Raw genomic sequence first — 18,557 nt, forward strand, 5'->3', positions numbered from 1 at the left:
ACAAAAAGTGTATTTGTTCTGGAACGTGACTACTGAAGTTCAAGGAGGGTAAAGGATGGAAATGAAATAGGCTTCAGTATAAAACTAAAAGATCAGGTCCCACATGTCTGTTGGCTCAGTTGCGGTCCAAGTCAGGTGTGTTCTCAAACATCTACAGAGGGATGGATAAAATGTCAACATGAGCAAAATGTCTTTATGGATGCAAAACTACCATTGGTCAGAGGGACAAAATAAATGGCACCATGATGACATTGAATTTGCAATACACACACATTCATTCCAATCTCAAGGGATTGAAGGATTTTTAGAGGATGTTTGCGTACTGGTTAGGAAATGTAGCAGACTACAGACAATCATGCATACATGAGCCTCATGCTGAAAACACAAAACAATTGTACCGCAGGTTACTACAGTAGGTACCAGTGATTATTTGGCACTATTGAAACATCGCCCACAGCCTGTTATTACTAGCAAAGGCATGCTTATTCGGAGAAACCGGTACCATTCACAATACCTGAAAGTCTTCAGCTAAAAACTCTCCGAGATCAGACGTCTGAGTATGATAAAGAACAACAATGGACGAGAAATTCAAGGGACATATTCCCAAATTAATGCATTGTTCAATTCTTAGTGTTTGGCATCAGACTGCAATTGAATTGAATTGAATAAACACCAGAGGGGAAGTTTGACTCACCACAGCATCAATTTCCTTAGGACCAGTCCAACACTGGAACACTGGTGCAACGCTCCTCTTCAGCTCTCCGAACACGTCTGGCGACATGGGCATCATGTTGTCTTGCAGTCTAGATGGGTGACTAGAACACATTGTGAAAATAACAGTTAAATCAGATTATAAAATCATACTCAAACCAGACTATTGCAAATACAAATAAAGAATTTTATAGCATCTTTACCTTTTAACGAAATGAATATTGAGTATTATGAAGGATACTCGAGACTTACACTTCTGACACTGATATGAGTTCTGTCTTCATGTACCCTGTGCTGCTGGAGCTCTCCACATCCATGGGCTCCGATGCTGAAACATTTAAAATGGTGGACCAGTGATATAAAGACCACTTGTCCCAGATCTGTCTGTGATCTATAGCCAACTCCTATGGTCGTTCAATGCTATACAGAGAAAATAGATTGATAGAGAGGTTGGTCATAAAACACAACCCCGATGGTCTACCAAACAGACATCCGGGTCCTTACAGGGGCTTTGTGTAAATCAAAAATAACACTATCGCTACCAAGGTGAATGGTTGAGGAGCAAACTGAAGAGAGAAGAATTTTCAGCCACTCTTTGTGGGACAATGGAAGTGGATTTCAGTAATGCTTCTCTATTCTGGGACCACCCACACGTAAAATGTATACACGTATGACTAAGTCGCTTTGGATAAAAAAGTGTCTGCTAAATGGCATATATTATTTATTATAATATTCGCAGAGGATTGGAAAACAAAGTGGTCACTGGCTGCTTACCCTCTGAGGCCCTAGCGTAGTACTTTCCGAAGGACTTGTCTTTGGGGATGTCTGGGTAGAGGAAGCGGAGTGGGTTCTCTGGGATGTTCTCAGCTGCCATCACCTTGTAGGTGCGGATGATGTCAGGCAGAGAGACGGCAGACAGTTCCTTCTTGGTGTAGGGCTCCACTGCATGGAATACAGGCTTATCTGCAAAACACACACATCAAGATATATCAACCTTTTAATTGTAATTGGCTACAGGGCCGCTGTGTGTGGTGTGTGTTTTCACAGACTCACTGTATTGGTCGTGTTCCACCCAAGTGAATGTGATGGCTCCGTCTCTGCTACTCTCACTGAAGCGCAGCAAGAACGTGCCTGGACACTTCCCAGTCAGCAGGGCCTTCTCCCTCTCCTTACTCACAAAGCCCAGGATGCAACTGTGTGGGTGAGAAAAAGAAAATAAACATTTCTTAACCTCTACGTCTATTTGACAGGGGAAATTCACATTGTCCAAAAATTCTGTAAATGTACAGTGCATTTGGAAAGTATTCAGACCCCTTGACTTTTTCCACATTTTGTTATGTTAAAGCTTCATTCTAAAAGGGAATCAATTGTTTTTTTTACTCATCAATCTACCCCATTATGACAAAGCAGAAACAGGTTTTTAGAAATTATTACAAATAAAAAACTGAAATATCACATTTACATAAGTATTCAGACCCTTTGTTGAAGCTCCTTTGGAAGCGATTACAGCCTCAAGTTGTCTTGGGTATGATGCTACAAGCTTGGCACACCTGTATTTGGTGAGTTTCTCCCATTCTTCTAGGCAGATCCTCTCAAGCTCTGTCAGGTTGGATGGGGAGAGTCACTGCACAGCTATTTACAGGTCTCTGGTCTCTTCAGAGATGTTCGATTGGGTTCAAGTCTGGTTCAGGTCCTGAGCACTCTGGAGCAGGTTTTCATCAAGAATCTCTCTGTACTTTGCTCCGTTCATCTTTCCCTCGATCCTGACTAGTCTCCCAGTCCCTGCCGCTGAAAATCATACTCGCAGCATGATGCTGCCACCGCCATTCTTCACCGGTGCTAGGTTTCCTCCAGAAGTGACACCTAAATATTTTCAGTCTCCCGAGGGGGAATATGTTTTGTTGTGCCCTTTGTCTTGATCATGTTGAGGGAGAGGTTGTTGTCCTTGCCCCACGCGGTCAGGAGTCTGACCTCCTCCCTATAGGCTGTCTCATTGTTGTCGGTGATCAGGCCTACCACTGTTGTGTCATCGGCAAACTTAATGATGGTGTTGGAGTCGTGCCTGGCCATGAAGTCATGAGTGAACAGGGAGTACAGGAGGGGACTGAGCACGTACCCCTAAAAGCCCCCATGTTGAGGATCAGCGTGGCGGATGTGTTGTTACCTACCCTTACCACCTGGGGGCGGCCTGTCAGGAAGTCCAGGATCCAGTTGCAGAGGGAGGTGTTTAGTCCCAGGGTCCTTAGTTTAGTGATGAGCTTTGAGGACACTATGGTGTTGAACGCTGAGCTGTAGTCAATGAATAGCATTCTCACGTAGGTATTCCTTTCATCCAGGTGTGAAAGGGCAGAGTGCAGTGCAATAGAGATTGCATCATCTGTGGATCTGTTGGGTGGTATGCAAATTGGAGTGGGTCTAGGGTTTCTGGGATAATGGTGTTGATGTTAGCCATGACCAGCCTTTCAAAGCACTTCATGGCTACAGACGTGAGTGCTACGGGGCGGAAGACATTTAGACAGGTTACCTTGGTGTTCTTGGGCACAGGGACTATGATGGTCCCACATCGGCTGCAGAGAGGGTGATCACACAGTTGTTCGGAACAGCTGATGCTCTCATGCATGTTTCAGTGTTACTTGCCTCGAAGCAAGCATATAAGTTATTTAGCAGGCTCGTGCAGGCTAGCAGGCTTATTTGGTAGGCTCGTGACACTGGGCAGCTCTCGGCTGAGCTTCCCTTTGTAGTCTATAATAGTTTGCAAGCCCTGCCACATCCGACGAGCATCTGAGCCGGTGTAGTACGATCTTAGTTCTGTATTGACACTTCGCCTGTTTGATGGTTCGTTAGAGGGCATAGCGGGATATCTTATAAGTTTCTGGGTTAGAGTCCCGCTCCTTGAAAGTGGCAGCTCTACCCTTTAGCTCAGTACCGATGTTGCCTGTAATCCATGGCTTCTGGTTGGGGTATGTACGTACAGTCAATGTGGGGACTACGTCATCAATACACTTATTGATGAAGCCAGTGACTGATGTGGTGTAATCCTCAATGCCATCAGAAGAATCCCGGAACATATTCCAGTCTGTGTTAGCAAAACAGTCCTGTATTTTAGCATCTGCTTCATCTGACCACTTTTTTATTGACCGAGTCACTGGTGCGTCCTGCTTTAATTTTTGCTTGTAAGCAGGAATCAGGATAGAATTATTGTCACATTTGCCAAATGGAGGGCGAGGGAGAGCTTTGTACGCATCTGTGTGTGGAGTAAAGTTGGTCTAAAGTTCTTTTCCCCTCTGGCTGCACATTTAACATGCTGAAAGAAATTAGGTAAAACTGATTTAAGTTTCCCTGCATTAAAGTCCCCGGCCACTAGGAGCGCCGCCTCTGGATGAGCATTTTCCTGTTTGCTTATGGTGGTATACAGCTCATTGCGTCGGTCTGTGGTGGTATGTAGACAGTTACGAAAAATACAAATAAACTCTCTAGGTAGATAGTGTGGTCGACAGCTTATCATGAGATACTCTACCTCAGGCGAGGAAAACCTTGAGACTTCCTTTAGATACCGTGCACCAGCTGTTGTTTACAAATATACATAGACCGCTACGCCTTGTCTTACGGGGATGAGGGCCTGTTCGGGTGTCTGGAGTAAATCCTTCTCGCCCAACTCATAAATGAACCAATTCAAGGTTAGTAGTCGCTGTTATGATGTCCAGAAGCTCTTTTCGGTCATAAGAGAAGGTAGCAGCAACATTAGGTAAGATTTTTTTTTAATACAATGTGAAAAAAAAAAAAATGGCACGGATGGTTAAGATCCAATAAAGTGGCAGCCATCCTCTCTGGCGCCATCTTGTTTCTCATGGTCTGCGAGTCCTTTAGTTGCTTTTTGAAAAACTCCAAGCAGACTGTCATTTGCATTTTACTGAAGAGTGGCTTCCATCTGGCCACTCTACCATAAAGGCTTGATTGGTGGAGTGCAGCAGAGATAGTAGTCCTTCTGGAAGGTTTTCCCATCTCCACAGAGGAACTCTGAAGCTCTGTCAACGTGACCATTGGTTTCTTGGTCACCTCCCTGACGAAGGCCCTTCTCCCTCGATTTCTCAGTTTGGCCGGGCGGCCAGCTCTTGCAAGAGTCTTGGTGGTTCCAAACTTCTTCCATTTAAGAATGATGGAGGCCAATCTGTTCTTGGGGACCTTCAATGCTGCAGACATTTTTTGGTACTCTTCCCCAGATCTGTACCTCATCACAATCCTGTCTAGGATCTTTACGGACAATTCCTTCGACCTCTTGGCTTGGTTTTTGCTCTGACATGCACTGTCAACTGTGGGACCTTATATAGACAGGTGTGTGCCTTTCCAAGTCATGTCAAATAAATTGAATTTACCACAGGTGGACTCCAATCAAGTTGTAGCAACATCTGAAGGATGATCACCGGAAACAGGATGCACCTGAGCTCAATTTCGAGTCTCATAGCAAAGGGTCTGAATACTTATGTTTTTATTTTTAATACATTTCTAAAAACCTGTTTTCGCTTGGTCATTATGGGGTACTGTGATTGATTAGGATTTTTGTTGAATCCATTTTAGAATAAGTCTGTAAAGTAAGAACATGTGGAAAAGGGGCCCTTCCCAGAATACTTTCCGAATGCACTGTACCTGATTCAGCCATGTGTGGTCCCTGGTAGTCCATTAGAGCTAGCAAGAGGAACGCGCAACTCAGTTCTCTTATATCGAGGCGGAGTTGAGTTTTAATAACTGGTCGCGGGATTTGCTAGCAACAACATTGAGTCACCATCAATTGATTGTCGTAAAAATGTAAATTCTGAAAAAGCTTACCTGTACCTATGTTTGTCATATACAACTGCGTTCCTTCAGCGGTGTGCTGAAATTCATACTTTCAATACAAACCTTTATCGAATACAAACACCGACTTTTTCCATTTTTACAAGAATCGACTGATTGTGACTCAATGCTGTTGCTACCAAATTCCTCAACCAGTTATCAAAACAACTCTGCCTCGATATAAGAGAACCGAATTGAGGGTTCCTCAGCTTACTAGAGCTTAACAGTGTAGTTGTTTGCTTTTGTGCTGAGAAATTGCAGCTATGGATACCATTCTGCTAACGCAGATAATGATAATGTTCAACCGACTGATAAAGAACTAACTCACCCATCGTTCCACAGGGACAGCAGGTGTCTCTTGATGAGGTCCAGGATAGCTTCGATCCACAGCCAGAAGGGAAAGCTCTTCTCATTGAGACTCTACAGTAGACAATGTGTCTTCAGATGTCTAGATGGATTACTAGGTCCTTCTATATTACAACTGTAAAGATGTTGTATTCTGTATATTGTAGTCATGACCTACCTTACAGAACTTGGTCCAGGGGATAAGGCCCTCAGGATTCCTCTGTGCTTTCTGGCCTGTTAGAAAATGTATCTAGGTTAACCTCATCATGAAGTATCGGGAGTTTGTAAATCAACCAGCAACGTTATTAGAAGTATGGTAACATAACAAAAGCCAATCCCCCCCCATCATGACTCACCCAGTAGTTTGTCGGCCAGCATGCCTAGCTGCTCTTCATTGAGTCCCCTCTTGGTGACAGAGGAGAACTGCCAGCTCAGCACCTCAGACAGCTGACCCCAGGATGCTGCAGGAGGGCTCAGGAAGAACTTCAGGTTCTGGGACAGACCAGGGAAAACGAGCGAGACAGAAAAGGAGAGCAGTGCGTTTGTGTACTGTCAATTTTTTAAAATCTGATTTAGACTGGCTAATGCGTTGGCCTTCTGAACAGGTCTCTCTTGCAATGAGATTTGATCTCAATGCAAATTACATGTATACATAAAGGTTAAATTGAATGAATGCACTGTTCTACCTTGGGTTCGCTGGTCAGCATGTTGTACCACAGGATGGAGGCCCAGCCACTGGGCAACTGGCTGACGTTGGAGATGACCACGATGGGCAGGGAGATGGTCTAAGAAGGACCAGAGGCCAGAGAAAGTCAAATTAAATAAGGTCAGAGTGCTGTTGGACCTTATGAAAATGGGAGTGTAGGCCTAATATAAATAGAAGCCAGTTCAGATAGGGAACCTGAGTCCCCGCCTCAGCTGTGATTGCTAGTATGCGTTTGCTTCTTTTGCAGCATTGACGCTGCTGCTGTAACTAGCCGCTTCTCACTATGCTGCGTTTTTCTGATTTGAACCTCATTCAATATGCTCATGTGGCATGTCTGGCTGCGAGGATCAATCCACGTCGCTGCTCTGCTGTTGTCAATAGCGGCTACAACTAGCTAGCTCGTAGATTTGTCTCGGGAGTATTGTATACTTTATTTGTTTTTTATTTCCAATGCCAGTATCGGGCAGGGTCTGTGCGCTCGGTTAACACCCCATCACATAGAAATTGACTCGCCTATACAGGAGGAAGTAGCCTACACTAGTCTTTATGCGTCGATATACAGCGAGTACCAATGTTTTCTTGATGACACGAGCAGGTTGGTGCTTATCACGCCGATTTGATAGTATTTGGTCTCATGCGGCCGCAAATTTGTTTAGGGCAGTCTAGATAGTAGCCTATTATGTGTCGCGCGGGACACCAGACCGCTGCAAGACACTATAGTATCAGCTATACATTTACGGTGTCTTCCAGTCACATTTATAATTCCGTACATATTCTGACTGTAGGTTAATCATTCTGGGACCTTCCCTTATACATTTAGCTAAAAACACTCAATTTAACGTGCAGGTCTGAAATAGTGTGCAATTATAGCTATACTTGCCGCTTCTGTTCTGAGCTAACTAATATGCAGGCATATTTCAGTATCTATTTGGTCTATTTCTTCTTGTTATCAGGTCATCATCTATCTTCTCTCAGACTATATTGTAGACCTAGGTTTTAGATGATCATGTCACTCTCCCTTTGCACACTCGTGCATGCACCTGCATGTTGTTTTATGCTATGTGCGCAGCCTAATCAGGATCAACCTTTCCGCTACTCTCATGGCCTTAGGAAAAGCCTCTCTCTCTCTCGCTCTCTCTCAGTAGCACAAGTTTGAGTCCAAGTTGAGGCAAAAGTGTTGTAGTTGCATTGCACTTTTCCAAAGGCGGGCCCGTATGATGGCTTTATGGGTTCCTCAGTCTGAGATACACTAAGTGCTCCTTCCCTTTAATCTTGCATTATCTCTTAAGTACTGTTTGCATTATGGACACTCACATTTTAACATCTAGGGGTCAAGGGGTCTGAATACTTTCTGAAGGCACCGTAGCTGCAGGTGGTAGACTGGCTCATATTGCTTACGTTTGCTTGTTAGATAAAAATATCTCCTTATGCTGACCCGTCAGATGATTACTTATTTAGTTTCAGTGTGAGCACCCGGCGGTGCGTCTCCAGGGTGGTTGGGTCCGTACTGCTTACGGTTGCTAGTTAGATAGTATATTTGTCCTAAGATAACAGCTCACCTTGCCTCAAGCAAGGGTCACCAGTGTCATATGAGAACTATAGTGGCTTGTGAAAGTATCCCCCCCCCGGCATTTTTCCTATTTTGTTGCCTTACAACCTGGAATTAAAATGGATTTTTGGGGGGATTTGTGTCATTTGATTTACACAACATTTTGAAGATGCAAAATATTTTTTATTGTGAAACAAACAAGACAAAAAAAAAACAGAACTTGAGCATGCATAACAATTCACCCCCCCAACCAAAGTCAATACTTTGTAGAGACACATTTTGCAGCAATTACAGCTGCAAGCCTTGGGGGTATGTCTCTATAAGCTTGGCACATCTTGCCACTGGGATTTTTTTCCCATTCTTCAAGGCAAAACTGCTCCAGCTCCTTCAAGTTGGATGGGTTCCGGTGGTGTACAGCAATCTTTAAGTCATACCACAGATTCTCAATTGGATTGAGGTCTGGGCTTTGACTAGGCCTTTCCAATACATTTAAATGTTTTCCCGTAAACCACTCAAGTGTTGTTTTAGCAGTATGCTTAGGGTCATTGTCCTGCTGGAAGGTGAGCCTCCGTCCCAGTCTCTGGAAGACTGAAACAGGTTTCCCTCAAGAATTTCCCTGTATTTAGCACCATCCATTATTCCTTCAATTCTGACCAGTTTCCCTGTCCCTGCCGATGAAAAATATCCCCACAGCATGATGCTGCCACCACCATGCTTCACTGTGGGGATGTTGTTCTCTGGGTAATGAGAGGTGTTGGGTTTGCGCCAGACAGCGCTTTCCTTGGACAAAAAGCGAAATTTTAGTCTCATCTGACCAGAGTACCTTCTTCCATATGTTTGTGGAGTCTCCCACTTTTGGCGAACAACAAACGTGTATGCTTATTTTTTTCATTAAGCAATATATTTTTTCTGGACACTCTTCGGTAAAGCCCAGCTCTGTGGAGTGTACTAAGTGGTCCTATGGACAGATACTCCAATCTCCGCGGTGGAGCTTTGCAGCTCCTTCAGGGTTATCGTTTGTCTCTTTGTTACCTCTCTGATTAATGCCCTCCTTGCCTGGTCTGTAAGTTTTGGTGGGCGGCTCGCTCTTGACAGGTTTGTTATGGTGCCATATTCTTTCCATTTTTTAATAATGGATTGAATGGCGCTCCGTGGGATGTATTTGATACACTGCCGAATTTGCAGGTTTTCCTACTTACAAAGCATGTAGAGGTCTGTCATTTTTATCATAGGTACACTTCAACTGTGAGAGACGGAATCTAAAACAAAAATCCAGAAAATCACATTGTATGATTTTTAAGTAATTAATTTGCATTTTATTGCATGACATAAGTATTTGATCACCTACCAACCAGTAAGAATTCCGGCTCTCACAGACCTGTTCGTTTTTTCTTTAAGAAGCCCTCCTGTTCTCCACTCATTACCTGTATTAACTGCACCTGTTTGAACTCGGCTTCATAACAAAGGGGTGAATACATATGCACGCACCACTTTTCAGTTTTTTATTTTGTATAATTTCTTGAAACAAGTTATTTTTTTTATTTCACTTCACCAATTTGGACTATTTTGTTTATGTCCATTACATGAAATCCAAATAAAAATCTATTTAAATTACAGCTTGTAATGCAACAAAATAGGAAAAACGCCAAGGGGGATGAATGCTTTTGCAAGGCACTGTACAAGACATACGTTGCACAGCGCATTCTACACATGGTTCATATTCACACATTGTATAGTCTTGTAATGGTAGGATGACCTAGCTGGTCTATTTGATCATGTCTCAATGGCACTTTCTGCAGTAGTGACACATAGTGTGTATGGTTCTGCTGATTTGGGGGATTGGTATAGCATGTAGGTAATTTTATATATTAACGCTTTGCTTGTTGCAGTGAGCTCCCCTGATGTAACAGAGCCTATATCGCCAAGACTTGAAATCTTCATTATTTAATAAATGGTTAAACATATTTCTATGTGGTGTTTGTTTTCTGAAATATAGCGAAGCCAGTTCAGAAAAGGAAGCCGAGTGCCCGCTTCAGCATCAGCTGAGATGGCACCAATTAGATGCTAGTAACGATCCCCTTCACCTTATTTGGCGTTCTATTTAAGATGACTGATTCTGCTAACACATCCTGCTAGTATCCGTTTGCTTCTTTACTCCCACCATCACCCCAGCCTCGACCTGTTAGGTTCTGTTTTCCTGCTTGTAGGTCATTTTAGATATTGATGCTTTGCATGGGCAGTGAGCTACCCTGAAGGAGTAGAGCCTATATCGCCACGACTTGCATTATTCATTCTTAAATCAATTGTAAAAAAAAATATTTAAAAAATTCTACTTGGTGTTTCCTTTCTGAACTATATTTCAGATCACTTACCTCTAGCTTGAGCTCCAGACCTGACTGGTTGAGTTCAGACTCAAAGCAGATGCAGTGCAGCTCCTCTGTCACAATGAGAGGCCCCTGGAATAACACGGTCAGACAGCAACACATTAGGGGCTATGTCCCAATTGTCTTGCCTTCCTCCAAAAGTCTGCACTTGTTCACTTCCCTGATTTGAAAGGAAAATGACTGGTATGAGAAATATGATGGAAACTCCCTCCGAACCATACCAATTCAATGCTTTAACATATGTGGGAAGTGGTGAACGAGTGCACTCTTCAGGAGAAAAGAGATATCATTGTGACCCACCCTAGGACTCAGTGCCACGCTGTGCTTAGCACTTCTCATATCTATCGGAATGAATTGACTGTAACTGATCACCTTGTCATTATAGGGCAGTCATATAACCCAGGTAATCTCTCACCTCATTTGTTCTGTTGCCGGCTACTTTCTGCTCTTTCAGTTGCTGTGTTGAGACCAGAGAATAAACTGTAAGGAGTGATGACAGTGCAGGTCCAAATGGAAAATCGGGACAACTCGTTCAGGTGTAATGCCCTGTATGCCAGTTGTAAATGGTGCCAGCTTACCAAATGGCGAAACTCTGCAGCCAGGCTTCCATTTGACTCCTCCATATTCAGAACTTTTGTGTTGGTGCCCAATATGTTGAACTTACGAAACCCTTTCTTTTCTGTAACGTCCCTGGAGGGAAAACGCAATGTGCATTCCTTCTTTAGTTATGTATTCACGTCACAAATTCAAGAGCAGGGCATAACAACGGACAAACACATATATTCTACCACACTCATCCACTTACTTGTCAAACAAAGCTTTCACTTTGAGTTGATAATTGAATTCCTGGAGCTTCACAAGAAATCTAGAGAGAAAATGCTAATCAAAACTCAACCAGGTCTGGACAGATTCATAGGAACTACTGACGGGAGGAACTACAGACGGGAGGTGCTGTTGTGTTGTGCTTACCGGAGCTTGACAGTGAACTGCACCTGTGTCTTCAGCACCAGAGGTCTCTGTGGATGTGTGGGCATACAGGGCTGTCTCTCCACCACCAAGGAACTGAGAAACACCATAGACACAAGGAATTTAGAGGGGATATATTGTATAGAGGCATTAAGATATTCTTCAAGAACAAATGGGTAGAATATACAGTATATATACACTACCGTTCAAAAGTTTGGGGTCACTTAGAAATGTCCTTGTTTTTGAAAGAAAAGCACATTTTTTGTCCATTAAAATAACATCAAATTGATCAGAAATAATGTGCAGACATTGTAAATGTTATAAATGTCTATTGTAGCTGGAAACAGCAGATGTTTTATGGAATATCTACATAGGCGTACAGAAGCCCATTATCAGCAACCATCACTCCTGTGTTCCAATGGCATGTTGTGTTAGCTAATCCAAGTTCATCATTTTAAAAGGCTAATTTCTCATTCGAAAACCATTTTGCAATTATGTTAGCACAGCTGAAAACTGTTGATCTGATTAAAGAAGCAATAAAACTGGCCTTCCTTAGACTAGTTGAGTATCTGGAGCATCAGCATTTGTGGGTTCAATTATAGGCTCAAAATGGCCAGAAACAAATAACTTTCTTCTGAAACTCGTCAGTCTATTCTTGTTCTGAGAAATGATGGCAATTCCATGCGAGAAATTGCCAAGAAACTGATCTCGTACAACGCTGTGTACTACTCCCTTCACAGAACAGTGCAAACTGTCTAACCAGAATAGAAAGAGAAGTGGGAGGCCCCAGTGCACAACTGAGCAAGAGGTCAAGTACATTAGAGTGTCTAGCTTGAGAAAAATACACCTCACAAGTCCTCAACTGGCAACTTCATTAAATAGTACCCGTAAAACACCAGTCTCAACGTCAACAGTGAAGAGGCGACTCCGGGAAGCTGGCCTTCTAGGCAGATTTGCAAAGAAAAAGACATATCTCAGACTGGCCAATAAAAATACAAGTTTAAGATGGGCAAAAGAACACAGACACTGGACAGAGGAACTCTACCTAGAAGGCCAGCATCCAGAGTTGCCTCTTCACTGTTGATGTTGAGTCTGGTGGTTTCCATAAATGTGGAAAAAGTCAAGGGGTCTGAATACTTTCAGAGGTCTAAGGCACTGCATAGCAGTGCTAGAGGCGCCACTATAGACCCAGGTTCGACCCCAGGCTATGTCACAGCCGGCTGAGACCCATGCGGCGGCGCACAATTGGCCAAGTGTCCTCCGGGTTAGGGGAGGGTTTGGACTGCCGGGATGTCCTTGTCCCATCACTGTCTAGCGATTCCTTGTTGCGGCCGGGAGCATGCACACTGACTGCGATCGGCAGTTGTACGGTGTTTCCTCCAACACATTGGTGCGGCTAGCTTCTGGGTTAAGCGAGCACTGTGTCAAGAAGCAGTGAGCCTTGGCAATGTCGTGTTTCAGAGGACGCATGGCTCTCGACCTTCGCCTCTCCCGAGTCCGTACGGGAATTGCAGCGACGGGACAAGACTGTAAACTACCAATTGGATACCACAAAATTGGGGAAAAAAAACAATAAAATAATCACAAACACCAGCGAAAAACACAGAATGGTCCTTTAACATTGGAATACAAATGTGGTGTCACTCACTGTTCTAGGAGGTTCCGGAACAGTGTCAGGGCCCGCCCCTCCAGGAAGCCTTTCTGCTGTTTGATTGGGTCGTTGTCGTATGTGTACTTCTGCTCTAGTTCCTGGAGCTCCTTCAGCTGCTGCCTCACCTGCTGCAGGCTTTCCGCCACCGCTGTGAACCTACAGGGGAAGAAGAAGATGAAGCCGAATAAGAAGATTACTTTATTTGTTGGGTTCCTAAATTCATATTTTTGCTTGATCAGACAAGAGATGCCCGAAAGAATGAACGAGCCTCCTCACCAGTTCTGCAGTTGGTCCAGACATGCGTTGGGTGGTCCTCCGATACAGGAGATCTGCTGCCTCTTCTTCCACTCCGCCAGCTCCTCTGAGATCAGGTCTGACTGGACCGCCTCGGCCATGTTGAGCACCTCCGCCAACTGGCCAACCACTTCCTGTGGGGGAAATTAAGTAAAGTCCCATGCACACAAAGAACAGTTATTATCTACTCTTCAACGTTAGTAGGCTGGTTATTGCTGGATAATACACTAAGGGCGTTTTCACATATAGTTTTGAGATATAGTTCTAATCTATTTGTTAACATTGTCTTTTCCCTCCTATTTGATCCGATTGGTTTCACATTTCCAAATGTCAAACGAACAAAAAATTCCTCAACAAAACCATGTATCCATAAAAATCATTTGTTTAAATGCTCACGTTAAATCCATCTCTGATTATTCTAAAGCATCACTTGTGTGTCCCGATCTTCATATTACTTTCGCTTTGGTCTTCCAACAACACGAAGGAGGAAACGTAGCGCAATAGCCGCTCTAACTGCAAGGTGAATAGGCTATATTCAGCTATACCCCCGGTATAGCCCCCCGGTATAACCCCCCGGCTCCCCTAACCTGCATTGGATGCACTCACGAATGCGTTGCTACTCACAAAATGTTTCAGAGACCTCAAGTGATGATGCTGCGAGCATTAAATAAAATGCTGTCAAACAATCAAAAATAATGCGCAACCTCTTTTCCTGTGTTTTGGCTGACTGCATTCTCACCTTCAGCGAACCGCAGCAGTTGTACGAATTGAATTGAACCAAGACCACCCTTTTTGAGTGAACCCCTGTGCATTGTTTAGTGCCCTCCCAAGTGCGGATATAATGTTCACACCAGTCCAAATGCACCAAACCAATTTGGTGTGAAAGCACCCTTAGTCGCAACTGTTCTGAATGACTAAAATACATGTAGTTTTAGTGGTGATTGAGGCGTAAACAAATCGGTTAAAATTCACAGTACAATGTCATGATAAAACGTCACCGTTTAACCTCATCCTGACCCCTCTTACCCCTCTCTTGATCTTCAGCTTCAAACACATCTCTGCAATCAGCAGCTTCTCGTGTTCCAGCTGTTTCGGTGTCAGCCCGTTCATTTCATGTTCTAAAGTGGGAGAAGGAAAAACATCATCTTACTGACTATACTTGAAACGCAGATTCCTGTAAATAGATGATCTACTACAGATAGAGAATAAAACACCTCACCTCTGTTCTTAAGAGTATTTTCCTTAAAGTCATGCTCATCTTGAAGGTATTCCAGAGACTTTACATTCTGATCCGCTTCCTAGCAAGTGAGATAAACGCGTTGGATCAGATAGATGGCAAACCTGACATGCATGAACACGTACTGCAAATCACTGACGGAATCAACATATACACTGCTCAAAAAAATAAAGGGAACACTTAAACAACACAATGTAACTCCAAGTCAATCACACTTCTGTGAAATCAAACTGTCCACTTAGGAAGCAACACTGATTGACAATAAATTTCACATGCTGTTGTGCAAATGGAATAGACAACAGGTGGACATTATAGGCAATTAGCAAGACACCCCCAATAAAGGAGTGGTTCTCCACAGACCACTTCTCAGTTCCTATGCTTCCTGGCTGATGTTTTGGTCACTTTTGAATGCTGGCGGTGCTTTCACTCTAGTGGTAGCATGAGACGGAGTCTACAACCGTGGCTCAGGTAGTGCAGCTCATCCAGGATGGCACATCAATGCGAGCTGTGGCAAGAAGGTTTGCTGTGTCTGTCAGCATAGTGTCCAGAGCATGGAGGCGCTACCAGGACACAGGCCAGTACATCAGGAGATGTGGAAGAGGCCGTAGGAGGGCAACAACCCAGCAGCAGGACGACTACCTCCGCCTTTGTGCAAGGAGGAGCAGGAGGAGCACTGCCAGAGCCCTGCAAAATGACCTCCAGCAGGCCACAAATGTGCATGTGTCTGCTCAAACGGTCAGAAACAGACTCCATGAGGGTGGTATGAGGGCCCGACGTCCACAGGTGGGGGTTGTGCTTACAGCCCAACACCGTGCAGGACGTTTGGCATTTGCCAGAGAACACCAAGATTGGCAAATTCGCCACTGGCGCCCTGTGCTCTTCACGGATAAAAACAGGTTCACACTGAGCACATGTGACAGAGTCTGGAGACGCCGTGGAGAACGTTCTGCTGCCTGCAACATCCTCCAGCATGACCGGTTTGGCGGTGGGTCAGTCATGGTGTGGGGTGGCATTTCTTTGGGGGGCCGCACAGCCCTCCATGTGCTCGCCAGAGGTAGCCTGACTGCCATTAGGTACCGAGATGAGATCCTCAGACCCCTTGTGAGACCATATGCTGGTGCGGTTGGCCCTGGGTTCCTCCTAATGCAAGACAATGCTAGACCTCATGTGGCTGGAGTGTGTCAGCAGTTCCTGCAAGAGGAAGGCATTGATGCTATGGACTGGCCCGTCCGTTCCCCAGACCTGAATCCAATTGAGCACATCTGGGACATCATGTCTCGCTCCATCCACCAACGCCACGTTGCACCACTGTCCAGGAGTTGGCGGATGCTTTAGTCCAGGTCTGGGAGGAGATCCCTCAGGAGACCATCCGCCACCTCATAGGAGCATGCCCAGGCATTGTAGGGAGGTCATACAGGCACGTGGAGGCCACACACACTACTGAGCCACATTTTGACTTGTTTTAAGGACATTACATCAAAGTTGGATCAACCTGTAGTGTGGTTTTCCACTTTAATTTTGAGTGTGACTCCAAATCCAGACCTCCATGGGTTGATAAATTTGATTTCCATTGATAATTTTTGTGTGATTTTGTTGTCAGAACATTCAACTATGTAAAGAAAAAAGTATTTAATAAGAATATTTCATTCATTCAGATCTAGGATGTGTTATTTTAGTGTTCCCTTTATTTCTTTGAGCAGTGTAGTATAATGATGGAAACGATCACTCACCTGAACCTTGTTTTTCATGTCTTTGACTTTGTTGTCCAGTTTTTGTTTCTCCAGAACCATGCTAGTCTGTGTGTTTTCTCTGTTGGTCTGAGAAGAAAATACTGTTCATTTAACCTCACAGTTAAAGCATGTAAACGCTCCAATATACAGTTATGTATCACCTACAATATCTGAAAGCGTGGATAGTGTGGTGATTTTGTTAATTACAATGCATGTCAATAAAAGTCAATGTAGGGGACCTCTATGCTTTTGGCAGCAGCCAGGATCTTCTGCTCCTCCTTCAGGTTTCTGGAGATGATCATGGCCATGTGAACGGGGTCCTCCTGAAAGTGGTCCTGTGAAAGTGTGTACTTTATTACTATAAATCCCAAAAACCATTCAGACACTGGGGTCATAACCAGAATAATACTAAAAACAGTTATTATAGATCATTACTGTAGCATACAAGCAATACAGTATGGAAGGCCACTGGCACAGACGTGACTGAGCTCATACTATACCTGGAGGTTTCTCTTGATCTTGCGGATGTTGTGTTGTAGCAGGAAGTTGTTTTCCAGGGCGAAGCGGCTGTGTTGATCATCCAGCTGGGCTAGGAGGTCATGGAAACGTACTGTTGCTAAGGAGTCCTGAACAGCCACATTTTCCCTACAGGGTTTCAATCACAGGGGAAGAGATCGGATGAAGTTATGTGAATAGATAACAGTAGCGATATTAGAGCTTTATAGATCCATTATACAGCAGCGTCTCAGCATCACTAAAATAGAATGGCATAGATCCAAATATAGTAGAATAGAATCTATATGTATCTATTAAATACAGCAGACTCTCTCCTCCCGTCACTGCTTACCAGTCGATGCTCTCAATCCATTTGCTGAGGTACTGTCTGATGTCCATGGGGAAGGAGTCATCGTAGAGCTGGTCGACCTGCTCCAGGTATTTAGACTCCAGTAGTTGCAGCTGGCACCACTGGGCCATCTGATCAAGGAGGAGTAACAGTGAGTTATGAAATGAGGCAATGAAATAAATGAAGATATTCATATTGTCTAAGATTGAGACAGGAACTACTATAACATGGATCAATGCACCTGGTAGCAATAACCGTTAGATTTGAGACGTGTATTTGGTTACAATATGGCCTGTATCAGCTTGCTGTTCTAGGTAAAGGTCCTTCTGGACCCCTTTAGGTGATGGCCCGTAGCAAGCGACAGAATCTGCTTAAGTTTTCGAGATGATCAATCTCTGTCGAGGGAGGAGCTGGTTTTTACATAGTGTTTTTTTTCTCTTCTGAACACAAACATTTAAACACATACCTTTTATGTTCGCTAGAGTACTAAACTCAAAACGTGTGTACTATTCATGGTACTCTCTCTGCTGATCACGTCTGCCAGTCACAGTGTCCGTATCTAAGGTAGTAGACAGCTGGTGACATCTCGAGAGCAATCTTCGTCCGACAAAACTGCTATCGGGTATCAAGTCTATTTATTTTGAACTATTTAGTTATAGAAACATGAGACCGTCAATGCAAGCTGTAAAACGACTCCCAACTTAGAACACAGCAACCTTAGCAATATAGCTAACTTGCTAATAAGAAGATATGTTGCTAGCTAGCAGGAGCAGATACTGTAGGTTTATCATTAGCTAGCATGTCATTCCGGGAGTAATAATTCAAGGCCACAAAAATCTATTGGACAAGTAGTGTACATCTAATACAGTCATCAAGGCAGGCCCCACTCATTTAATTCATACTGACAAATACGAAATGCCACATTATCCCTGTCAATAGCTGGACTAGGATGATTGCAGAGCACCCTGCCTCAGACTGTCAGAATGTTCATTTTCTAGCTCACAAAATACATTCCTTTGCTGTGATGATGGATTTGATTCATTCTGGTCTCTCACTTTATCTATTCAGCTCTCATGAGTCCTGCTCCCAGAGATCAACCAAGTGCTATTCACCAAGCTTTGTCTGATTCACGGACCTGTGAGGAGAACCATCCTACTGCAGTTTGAACTCGCCCTGCTGTCTCTATTTAGACATTGGGACCACATATGCCTGTTGTCTTTTCTTTGTGGATTTTGTCTTGGACAGTCTAGGGCATTTTAGAGTTGAAGAACACCCACCACAGATACATGTGCTTGTTTGAGCATCTTTAT

At 43.9% G+C, this 18,557-nt stretch overlaps 1 protein-coding gene across 1 annotated transcript; it reads right to left on the minus strand.

Annotated features, from left to right (window-relative positions):
- Positions 1 to 694: 694 nt before the first annotated feature.
- Positions 695 to 17,378, minus strand: stat1-1 (signal transducer/activator of transcription; the record flags this gene model as incomplete). Its single annotated transcript, NM_001124707.1, is given in 21 exon segments — positions 695 to 815; positions 964 to 1,039; positions 1,486 to 1,674; positions 1,765 to 1,904; positions 5,870 to 5,961; positions 6,065 to 6,120; positions 6,243 to 6,378; positions 6,573 to 6,671; positions 10,514 to 10,597; positions 10,941 to 10,982; positions 11,104 to 11,215; positions 11,331 to 11,390; positions 11,495 to 11,587; positions 13,140 to 13,298; positions 13,419 to 13,570; positions 14,463 to 14,554; positions 14,656 to 14,734; positions 16,404 to 16,490; positions 16,643 to 16,738; positions 16,904 to 17,048; positions 17,251 to 17,378. Coding segments are annotated over 21 exon segments (2,238 nt in total), but the record flags the coding sequence as incomplete, so codon positions are not given.
- Between the last annotated feature and the right edge of the window lie 1,179 nt (positions 17,379 to 18,557).

The sequence above is a fragment of the Oncorhynchus mykiss genome, chromosome 18, assembly GCF_013265735.2.
Source record: "Oncorhynchus mykiss isolate Arlee chromosome 18, USDA_OmykA_1.1, whole genome shotgun sequence".
Taxonomy (NCBI): Eukaryota; Metazoa; Chordata; class Actinopteri; order Salmoniformes; family Salmonidae; genus Oncorhynchus; species Oncorhynchus mykiss.